Source organism: Hemiscyllium ocellatum, chromosome 6 (assembly GCF_020745735.1).
Source record: "Hemiscyllium ocellatum isolate sHemOce1 chromosome 6, sHemOce1.pat.X.cur, whole genome shotgun sequence".
Taxonomy (NCBI): Eukaryota; Metazoa; Chordata; class Chondrichthyes; order Orectolobiformes; family Hemiscylliidae; genus Hemiscyllium; species Hemiscyllium ocellatum.
Window position 1 is genome coordinate 120041221 of NC_083406.1, and position 12013 is coordinate 120053233.

At 45.0% G+C, this 12013-nt stretch overlaps 1 protein-coding gene across 1 annotated transcript in view; it reads left to right on the forward strand.

The window, feature by feature from the left end:
* LOC132816561 (kelch-like protein 24) overlaps positions 1 to 11406 on the forward strand; it is a 29338-nt gene extending 17932 nt beyond the window's left edge. The window contains exons 6-8 of the mRNA XM_060826324.1: positions 1642 to 1830; positions 5447 to 5635; positions 8349 to 11406. Coding sequence (XP_060682307.1) covers positions 1642 to 1830; positions 5447 to 5635; positions 8349 to 8558 — 588 coding nt within the window. The 3' untranslated portion in view covers positions 8559 to 11406. The remainder of the gene's footprint in view (positions 1 to 1641; positions 1831 to 5446; positions 5636 to 8348) is intronic.
* The last annotated feature ends 607 nt before the right edge of the window (positions 11407 to 12013 follow it).

Here is a 12013-nt window from a genome sequence, read left to right on the forward strand (position 1 = left end):
AGTTTGCTCCACCATTCGATCATGGCTGATAGGTGTTTCAAGCAAGAGAAAGTGAAGACTGCAGATACTGCAGATCAGAGTCAAAACATGTGGTGCTGGAAAAGCGCAGCTGGTCAGGCAGCGTCCGAGGAGCAGGAGGGTTCCTTAACCCCATTTTTCCACTTTCTCCCCGTAACCCTCGATCCCCAAGATACTCAAGAACCTATCTCTGTCTTAAATATACTCAATGACCTGACTCCATAGCCTTCTGTGGCAATGAATTCCATAGATTCCCCACTCTCTAACTAGAGAAATTTCTCCTTATCTCTGTTCTAAAGGGTCTTCCCTTTGCTCTAAGGCTGTGCCCTCAGGTCCTGTCTCTCCTGCCAATCGAACCATCTTCCCAATATCCTCTCTGTCCAGGCCATTCAATATTCTGTAAGTTTCAATCAGATCCACCCTCATCCTTCTAGACTCCATCCATATAGAATCAGAGTCCTCAAATGTTCCCTACATGTTAACTCTGGGGATCATGCTTGTGAACTTCCACTGAACACACTCCAGGGCCAATACATCCTTCCTGAGATATGGGGCTGAAAGTTGCTCACAATACTCCAAATGTGGTCTGACCAGATTTACGACCTCCTTCCTGGAGCACCAGAAAGTACTTGCTCTTATTTTCCTGATTGACTCAGAAGGGATGCAGTCATGGTCATGTGAGTTGGGGTTGTATAAAAGTATGACCTCAAGAAGGAAAGGAAAGGACAGGAACAGGAAACAGAGGTTAGGAAGAAGATTGCAGGTTGGGCAAAACATAACAACACGACGGTTGGAGGAAGAACGCCTCATCTTCCGCCTGGGAACCCTCCAACCACAAGGGATGAACTCGGATTTCTCCAGTTTCCTCATTTCCCCTCCCCCCACCTTGTCTCAGTCGGTTCCCTCAACTCAGCACCACCCTCCCAACCTGCAATCTTCTTCCTAACCTCTCCACCCCCACCCCACTCCGGCCTATCACCCTCACCTTGACCTCCTTCCACCTATCACATCTCCATCGCCCCTCCCCCAAGTCCCTCCTCCCTACCTTTTATCTTAGCCTGCCTGGCACCCTCTCCTCATTCCTGATGAAGGACTTATGCCCGAAACGTCGAATTTCCTATTCCTTGGATGCTGCCTGACCTCCTTTAAATTTGGGACCCAGTTCACTAATGGATTAGATGTAACACCTATCCATCGTACATACTGCCCTGTTACTGTGTGTAACAATTCACCCATGATCATTAAATGAATGATGTCATTGTATTGTCATTGTCAAGTGGATCTGAAAGTTCAGACTGTGAAGATAGTGTGTAACTGTTCAAGAGTGTGGACAGTGAGTGAGGTAGGACACAAAGATCCTGTAAACAGTTGAACATCTTTATTAGGAGAAAGACCAGGCCATTCAGCCCTTCAAACTGCACCGTGGCTGATCTGATTGTGCTCTCATCTCACTTCCCTATCTGTCACTCTGTAAGCCTTGTCTAGAGAAAATCTCTAACTCAGCCTTGAACATATTACTGTTACTCTGTGGAAAAGAATTCCACAGGAAAACTGCACCCTGAGAGAAAAACTTCTCTCCATCTCCAAAATACTGACTTGATTTTGTGTGTGTTTTTTTGTCAGCTCTACGCTGTGGGTGGTTTCAATGGTTTCAGCAGGATGTCCAGTGTTGAATGTTACGATCCCAACTCGAACAGCTGGTCGTTCACTGCACCTCTGTTGGAACCTGTGAGTTCAGCAGCAGTTGTTGCCTGCTTAGGCAGGCTGTACGTGATAGGAGGTGCACTCACCAACCAACTCAACTCCAGTAAGGTAAGGAACCACCTTCCTCCCTTTTGCTGTGAAAACCCAAGGATTCAGGCGGCTACGCTAGCCCAGTGAGACAAAAGACTAATTCTTGAATCACCTCCTAAATTATCCCAGGTTGTTTGAAAGGTTCCAAGACAGTACTTAGTTGGAGAGCAGGGGAGTTCTCCTCCCAGTGTCCTGGCTGATGTTTATCCTTCAATCGGCATCACTTTTTCAAAGAAATGGATTACCTGGTTGTGATCACATTGCTGTTTGTGGGAGCTTGGTGTGCACAAATTGACTGTCATGTTTCTTACATCGTAGCAGTGACTACCCCAAATGTCTTTTGACAGTGCCTTCTAGAACTACATCTAGAAGGACAAGGGCAGCAGATACATGAGAGCACCACCCCCTGCTTGTTCCCCTCCAAGACACTCATCATCCTGATTGGAAACATTTCTGTTCCTTCATTGTCATTGGGTCAAATTTCTGGAATTCCTTGAACTGTTGCAGTCCGTGTTCTGCAGTAGACCTGTAATGCCCTTAGGGAAGGAATTCCAGGATTTTGTGAGAATCACTGGCTGGTCCAGCATTTATTGCCCATTCCTAGTTGCTCTCCTTGAGAAGGTGCCTTCTTGAACCACTGCAGTCTGTGTGCTGTAGGTAGACCCCCAATGCTGTTAGGTATGGAATTCCAGCAACACTGAAGGAATAGCAATATATATCCACATCAGGATGGTGAGTGACTTGGAGGGAAACTTTGCAGGGGGTGGTGTTCCTATGTATCTGCTGCCTTTAGCCTTCTAAATGGAAATGGGCATGTGTTTGGAAGGTGCCTTAGTGAACTTCTCCAGGGCGTCTTGTAGATAGTACACACTGCTGTGATCGGGTGTTGGTGATGGAGGAAGTGGATGTTTGTGGAAGTGATGCCAGTCCAGTGGGCTGCTTTATCCTGGATGGTGTCAAGCTTCTTGAGTGTTGTTGGAGCTGCACCCATCCAGGCAAGTGGTGAGTGTTCCATCACACTCCTAATTTGTGTCTTGTAGGTGGTGGACAGGCTTTGGGAAGTCAAGAAGTGAGTTATTTTGCTGCAATATTCCTAGCCTCTGACCTGTTCTTCTTTATGTGGAAAGTTCAGTTGACTTTCTGGTCAATGGTAATCTCCAGGATGTAGATAGTGGGGGATTCAGGGATGGTAAGACCATTGACTGTCAAGGTTCAGTGGTTAGATTGTCTCTTATTGGAGATGGTCATTGCCTGGCATTTGTGCGGCATGAATGCTCCTTGCCACTTGTCAGCCCAAGCCTAGATACTGTCCAGATCTTGTTGCCTTTGAATATGGACTGCTTCAGTATCTGAGGAGTTGTGAATGATGCTAAACATTGTGCAATCATCAGCAAACATCCCCATTTCTAACCTTATGTTGGAGAGAAGGTTATTGATGCAGCAACTGAAGATGGTTGGACCTAGGATATTATCCTGAGGAACTCCTGCAGAGATGTCCTAGAGCTGAGATGACTGACCTCCAACAACCACAACTATCTTCTTATGGGCCAGTTATTACTCCAACCAGCGGAGAGTTTGTTCCCTGATACACATTGATTCTAGTTTTGCTATGGCTCCTTATGGGAAAATGGGAAAAGTAAACTATAAAGCATTATTTAAATGGAAAAAAAACTGCAGAAAGCTGCAAGACTAAGGGACTTGGAGGGACCTGTGCATGAAACACAGAAAGCTAGCATCCAGGGGCAGCAGGGATCAGGAAGGCTAATGGAATGTTGGCTCTTATTTTAAGGGGATTTGAGTATAATAGTAGGAGGTCTTACTGCAACCATACAAAGCGTTGGTTAGACCACATCGGGAGCACTGAGAGCAGTTTTGGTCCCCTTATTTAAGAAAATATATTATTTCATTGGAGGCAGTTCAGGGAAGGTTCTCGAGGATGATCCCTGGTCTGGAAGGGTTGTCTTAAGCAAAGGCTAAACAGGTTGGGACTCTCATTGGAGTTTAGAAAATGAGAGCTCACTGAAACCTATTGGATTCTTCAGGGGTTTGACAGGTAAAATACTGAGAGAATGATTCCCCTCCTGGGAGACTCTAGAGCCAGAGGGCGCATTCTCAGACGTTGAGCTGAGAGTTACACGTATACCATGGCAAGACTGTACAGGTTCCCACCTGTAAACCAAAAAAAAAGAAAAGACATTTTATTACAAGTCTAACAGAACAACAAAGTGGCCATCTGGTTCCTATCCGATCAATACAGTAGGATTTTACACGAAATGTTTGCAAAAACACCCGGAAGGAGAAATAAAACTATCAACTTTTTTTTGATCTGGCATTCCACCAATTGGAATTTTACAGTAACTGGAATTTCCAGATGAGGATTCCTATGTGTTTTCTCTTTGACAAAGAAATACTGTTCCTAGGTTTTTAAAATGAAGCACACACGATAGTGTGTACAATAGTCTGATCTAAGAGGAAAAGTAGACCACTCAGTCCTTTCATTCTGCTCTGTCATTCAGTAAGGTTATTTCACTCATCCCCCCATTTGCAAATCCACAATCCATCCCCCTCTGTCTTAAACATAATCAAGGAATCTGCTCGCATCACCTTTTCGATGAAGAGAGTTTCAAAAACTCATTGAAGCATATCGGATTCTTAAGGGGTTTAAGATGTTGAGAGGATGTTTCCCTCATGGGAGAGTCTGGAACTAGAGGGTGTAGTCTCAGAATAAAGGGACACCAGTTTGAGACTGAGATGGGGAGGAATTTCTTCTCTGAGGGTTGTGAGTCTTTGGAACTCCTTATAACAGAGAGCTGTGGGAGCAGAGTCCTTGTCTATATTTAAGGCTGAGAGAGATTCTTGATCAGTTGAGGAATCAAGGGTTACAGGAAAGTGGGCATGAGAAATGTTGTATCAACCATGATCCTATTGATTGATGGAACAGGTTTGAGGGGCCGAATGGCCTACTCCAAATTTTTTTGTTGTTGTTGTCTTATAGAAAGAGACTATTCTGCCCATCATGCTTGGACTGGCTCCTCTATCCCCTTTTTTCCCTCCATATTCCTGCACATCATTGCCATCAAATGACCATCCAATACCTTCTTGAATGCCTCAATTGAACCCACCTCCACCAATCTGAACGCGCAATCATTTGGCATGGGCAAGGAGTGGTGATGTTCCTACAGGCTAATGTATATGGGACAGACTGAAAGGAGTACAATACAGCACAGTATAGGCCCTTTGGCCCTTTATGTTGTGCCAACCTTTTATCCTACTCTAAGATCAGACTAACCTCTGTACCCTTCATTTTAATATCATCCAGGTGCCTATCCAAGAATCGCTTAAATGTCCCTAATATATCTGACTCTACTACCATTGCTGGCTGCGCATCCACACACCCACCACTCTCTGTGTAAAGAACCTACCTCTGACATCTCCCCTAAACCTTCCTCCAATCACCTTAAAATTATGCCCCCTTGTGATAGCCATTTCCATCCTGGGAAAAAGTCTCTGACTATTCACTCTATCTATGCTTCTCATCATCTTATACACCTCTATGAAGTGGCTGACTTACTTCCTCCTGCCCGGTTTATGTGTGGATCTCTAACAGTCAACGTCTGTTTTATTTTGTGGAAAGGTCCAGTGTTATGACCCAGTGAAAGATGACTGGACGTTTGCAACTTCAAGTCCATTTGCTCAACGTTGCATCAATGCAGTCACCGTAAACGACATGATTTATATTATGGGAGGTCTCATGGAGAACATGTACAAGTACGACCCAATAGACAACTATTGGACAGTGATGGATAATACTCCAGGACCTCTGGTAAGCTCATGGCAACTAGTCTGGGTTGAATGTTCAGGCTGTCTATTCTCTGAAGGATTCATGAGACGTATCGAAGTTTTGCCATGTCTCTTTCAGAAATAGCATATGTTAAAAATGGGTGGGACTTGCTGGGTAAATAACTATGAGTTGGATAAGGATTGCCATTGCTAGTATGTAAATAATGCAGGAATTGCCTCCCACACCACAAATTGCAACTCACTACAAATTTCTGCATCGTTTCAGTTGCTTTGCTATTCTCCCCCATCTCACCCTTAGCGTCGCCAGGTGACCCTCGCTAAGTTGCTGTTTTTCAAATTAGGGTCAAAGTCATTTCTAATTGTGGCCGCACAAAATGATGTGGCGAGATGTATCTTCCTACAATTCCACTCCTACTTCAGGGCCCAGAAAGGGAGCATCTGAAAGTGCGGAGTTGCACTCCTTCAGGATATAAAATATTGCACAAGATTATAGGCTAATGACAAACAAGTCCACTCCCAAGTGGCTGTCTCTTAACAGCTGTCTGAAATGGCTTGCATGGTGTGGAGACACTGGACAGACTGGAACATTGAAGGCTGAGGGGTAAACTTGTAGAATTTTATAAAATCATGAGATAAATGTGATAGCATTAATGTGGCTTGGTGGCTCAGTGGTTAACACTGCTGCCTCACAGCACTAAAAACTTGGGTTCAGTTCCAACCTTAGGTGACTGTCTGTGTGGGTTTCCTCCACGCATTCTGGTTTTTTTTTTAACCACAGTCTAAAGGTGTGCAGGTTATGGTGATTGGCCATGCTGAATTGCCCCATCATGTTCAGGAATGTGCAGGCTAGGTGGGCTAGCCATAGGAAATGCAAGGTTACAGGGATAGGGCAGGAGGGGTGGGTCTGGGTGAGATGCTGTTCGGAGGGTCTGTGGTCTCGATGGGTGAAATGGCTTGCTACTATACTGTAGCAACTCTTCGAACAGTAAAAGTATTTTCCCTAGGGTAGAGTTCAAAACTAAAGGGCATAGGTTTAAGGTCGGGGGAAAGATTTAAAAGGGACCTGTGGGGCATCTTTTACAGTAGGGTGCGGGGGCGCTCATATGTGGGATAAACTGCCAGAGAAACTGATAGAGGCAGGTGCAGTTGCAGCATATAAAAGATGTTTGGACAGATACATGAATAGGAAATGTTTAGAAGGATATGGACAAAATGTAGAGTAAACGGGACTAATGTAGTTTCGGAAACCTAGTCAGCATGGGTGAATTGGAACAAAGGGTCTTTGTCTGCGCTCTATGACTCTATGAGTTTCAAATGGCTCATGATCATCTGCCCAAGGCACATTAAGGATGGACATCAAATACTGGCCTGGCCAGTGATGCCCATGCCCTCAAAACAAAACTAGGCCATTTGACCTAACCAGCCTTTGCAGGTATTTATATTCCATTTAAATTTTCCTCCTCCACACCCGGAACTTCCTCATCTCACTCAAGAATAATGCTGTCTTTTCTATTCCTTCATAACTTTGTCAGGGGTTCATCAGGAAAAAGGGTTTCATGTTTAAGGCAGAGATGAGGAGGAATGTCTTCTCTCTGAGGATAGTGACTCTGTGGAATATTTTACCACAGAGGGCTATCAAGGCTGGATCATTAAGTGTATTCAAGGCTGAGATGGACAGATTTTTAATCAGGAAGGGAATCAAGGGTCATGGGGAAAAGGTAGGAAAGTGGAGTTGAAGGTGATGTAATCAGCCTTGATCCTTAGCCTCTACAGCCATCAGTGTATGTTTCTCAATTTCTATCACTCTCACGGTTGGTCCTGTCTTGCACCGATGTCTCTGTGACGTTCACTGTTATCAGTTCGTGTTTCCAGTAAGTTGTGATGCAATAGATATTTTAAGCTGAAGAAGGAGAATTTGGCTACCTCTCCATCTAGGGATCGCATCTGTCCAAGGATATGATCCTGCGTGTGACTGCACAGGTCAATTTACAACCCAGAGATCTTGGAACCCATTTTATTTTCTTAATTTGTTCATGGACATCACGGGCTGGGCCAGCATTTATTGCCCATCTTGAATTGCCCAGAGAGCAGTTAAGAGTCACCCACAATGCTGTGGGTCTGGGGTCACATACAGGCCAGACCAGGTAAGGATGGCAATTTCCTTCCCTGAAGGACGTTAGTGAACCAGATGGGTTTTATAACAACTGACTGTGATTACACGGTCACCATTAAACCATCCTTTTACTGTTCTAGCTTTTTAAATGAATGCAATTTTCACTAGCTGCAGTAGTTGGATTTGACCCTCACGCCCCCAGAACATTAGTCTAGAGGCCCTGTATTGCGCACCCAGTACCAATACCACTAGGCCAATGCTACTCAATAGGGGAAGGTGTTATAGCTGGTGAGGGTACAGGAAGAACAGAGGTTGATGAGGGTAATGAGAGTAAAAGACTGTGGTGATTAGAATGGGGTCAGTCAGGTAGATTTTATTGAGCCTGCGTTCCTTGACTGGGGCTGTTAATGTGGGCTAATCAGGGAACCCTGGCTGACAGATATAAACAGATGTCTCCTCAATCCAAAGACTAGCTCTGAGGTAGCTGGTCAGAGTCCATGTACTGTGCACATGTAAATAAAGGGTGATGGGATACTGGCCTCTGCGCGGTTATTTCACAATGGCAGAGGAAGCAATGGGCCATGAGTAAATAATGACCTTCAGTTTGTTTTTGGGAATGCAGGAGAACTGCGGGCTGACGGTTTGCAATGGAATGGTTTACATTCTCGGTGGCAAGGACAACATGGCGGAAGGCACAGACAGAGTCTTCTGCATCGACCCTGCCTCAGGCCAACTAACCCTCGTCTCCACCATGCCAAGGTGTGCCAGTTACCATGGGTGTGTCACCATCCACCAGCGGGTGAGAAGACTTGTTCACAGTCTCATAACATGACTGATATTTCATGTTGGACTTAATATCCTTGCACTTATCATTTATTCTAAAACCTTCTGTTACATACAGAGCTGCCCCCAACATTTGGGTTGGTTTGTCAAAAATGGAAAGATTTTAATGTATGAGTGAATAGCCTGTTGAACTAATATCTGTTAAACTACCAACCAATCACTGACCAGTACAGAACCCAACTTCTCTGCTTTACCTCATCACTGACTGTATCTGACCCCCAACTCCTCCCCCTTCCCTATTACTGACCAGTAATGACCCCTATGCCTCATTCCTCTGCACCATTACTGACCAGTAATGACCCCCACACCTCCTTCCCCACCCCATTACTGACTGGTACTGAGTCTAACACCTCCCCTTGTCCTATCATTGATGGGCTGATAGGTTGTGAATTTTCCAATGATTAGACAGTGCTGCATGTTTGGAAGGAGTCAGTGACCTTTACTCAGCACGAGGTGAGGTGAGAGTGACAGTCCTTATCATCATGGAGCCTCAGCAAAACTAGACTCAGTGTGAATCGGGGGGAATATTCTCCACTGGTTGGAGTCGTACCTGACATGTAGGAAGATGGTTGTGGTGCTTGGAAGTCAGTCTTTTCAGTTCCAGGACAACTCTGCAGGAGTTCCTCAGGGTGGTGTCTCAGGCCCAACCATCATCAATAACCTTTCTTCCATCATAAGATCAGGAGTGAGGATGTTCACTGATGATTACACAATGTTCAGCACCATTTGCAATTCCTCAGATACTGAAGCAGTCCATGATCAAATGCAACGAGACCTGAACAATATCCACACTTGCGCTGGCAAGTAGCAAGTAACATTTGTGCCACTCATATAATGACCACCTCAAATAAGAGACAATCAAATCACCACCCATGATATACAATGGTATTACCATCACTGATTCCCCCACTATCAACATCCTTGGGGTTACCATTGACCAGAAACTGAGCTGAACTAGCCGTATAAATACTGTGACTATAAGACGAGGTCAGGGACACGGAATATTGCGACAAGTAACTCACATCCTGATCCCCTCTAAGCTTGTCCACTATTGACAATACATAACTCAGGTGTGTAATGGAATGCACCCCACTTGCTTGGATGGGTGCACCTCAAGAAACTTGACACCATTCAGGACAAAGCAGCTCACTTGATTGGCACCATATCCACAAACGTCCACGCCTTCCATCACCAGTGCTCAGTAGCAGCAGTGTGTACCATCTACAAGATGCCCTGCAGAAATTCATCCAGCCTCCTTAGACAATACCTTCCAAACCCACAACCACTTCCATCTAGAAGGACAAGGGCAGCAGATACATGGGAACACCACCATCTACAGGTTCCTCTCCAAGCCACTTACCATCTTGATATTAAGTACTTATCCGTCAAGAAAGTTGTGAATGCATTGGAGAGAGTACAGAAATGATTTACAAGAATCATTGCAGGAATGAGAAACTTCAGAAATAAGGAGAGCTTGAAGAAGTTGGGACTGTTCTTCTTAGAGAGAAGGAAGTTAGAGGAGATTTGTTGGAGTTATTTAAAATCATGAGTGGGCTGGACAGAGTCGATGGGGGAGAACAGAGGAACAAGAAAGAGAAGACATGGAATTGAAGTGATGTGCAAAACATCTTTCTCACTCAGTGAGTGCTTAAGGTTTGAAATGCACTGCCTGGAAATGTGGTGGAGGCCAGTTCAATTGAAGCATTCAAGAGGGGCATTGGATGATTGTTTGGATAGAAATCGTGTGCAAGGAATATGGGGAAAAGGCAAGAGATTGTCACTGGGCAGTTATGCTCATTTCTTGACATAGACGGAATGGACCATAACAATCCTTTGGTGCTGTAATCCAAGCTACAGATCAAATGTCAACTGTGGTCCCTTGTACTCTCATTTCTGCTGACAGACACCCTTTTCTAAATTTAAATTTACTCTTAGATCCTGTTCTGATTGTCTCACTTCCCTTTTTGACCCAGTCAGTGTTACATCATTTCCTGAGCATCGTCTGTGGGTGCCTGAGGTCTCTGAGGTGACACTGTTGAGGGAAAGAAATATCTCAATATACCTCGGCTTGCCCATGTTTCTATTCTGATTAAGTAATTAACCCAATTTGGAAGATTCCTGCATATCCCCACAGGATACTTGGTGCATTGTGTGCAGCCTGTACTAGCCTAACCCATAGGGGAGAATGTAATGCCCTCTGCTGTGGTGAGTTTGTCAGCGGTGCATTGGATTGAGGCAGGATGTTGGGTGAGGACAACACTGTCTTCCTGTCTCTTTCCCCTTGGGTGGAAAGGATGACTACCCACTGCACGGCCACTGAAGGATCTTGCCTCCTGAAGACCTGAGCTCCACAATTCCCTCCTTTAAACCTCTTTATCTCTCTTTCCTCCTGTAAGACACTCTCCAAAAACCTACCTCTTTGAGCACACTCCCCAATTTGAGATTTTTCATTCACTGAACCTTGGAACAGTTATAGTGCTGAAGGAGGCTATTTGGCTGGTAGAGCCTGCACTAACCATTCGAACCAGCATCAGTCATGGGAAGTGAGCGTCACTGGTTGGACCAGCATTAACAGTCGGTTCCTAGTTGCCCTCAAGAATGTAGGGTTGAGCTGCCTTCCTGAATCACGGCACTCCATGTGCTGTAGGTTGACCCACACTGGCCTTAGGGAGGGAATTCCAGGATTTTGACCCAACGACAGTGAAGGAACAGTGATATATTTCTAAGATGTTGAAGGCCTTGGACTGTGGTGGACAAAATTAAAAATCACACAATGCCAGGTTATAGTCCAACAGGTTTATTTGTAAGCACTAACTTTCAGAGCGCTGCTCCTTTATCATCACAACCACCTGATGAAGAGGCAGCGCTCTGAAAGCTAGTGCATCCAAATAAACCTGTTGGACCATAACCTGGTGTGTGATTTTTAACAATATTTTTCTAGGTCAGGGGGATGGTAAGTGGCTCGGAGTGGAACTTGCAGGAGGTGGTGTTCCCATGTATCTGCTGCCCTTGTCCTTCTCGATGGAAGTGGTTGTGTTTTTGGATGGTGCTGTTTGAGGATCTTTGGTGAATTTCTGCCGGGTATCTTGTTGATAATAAACCCTGCTGCTACAGTGCATCGGTGGCAGAGGGAATGGATTTTGATGAGATAGCACTCCATCAGGTCTGTCATGTCTGGGATTGATTTAGATTTTTTGAGTGCGTGGAGAAATTCTCTTCCTTGTCTCAGCTAAGGCTGCATGGCAGGGAGCACAGGTTGGTGGTCAGAGTTCACCCGTATTCCCATAACCCACAACCCCAGGAATTGCTGCTGTTCTTACAGGCAAGATACACTGAGACCTCATGTAGTTCGACAGCTAAGATCAATCTCTGACTTCATTGATACGATGCAAAATCCAAGATATGTGGATTATAATTATCTTCCCCGCCCTGCATCCCCCTCTC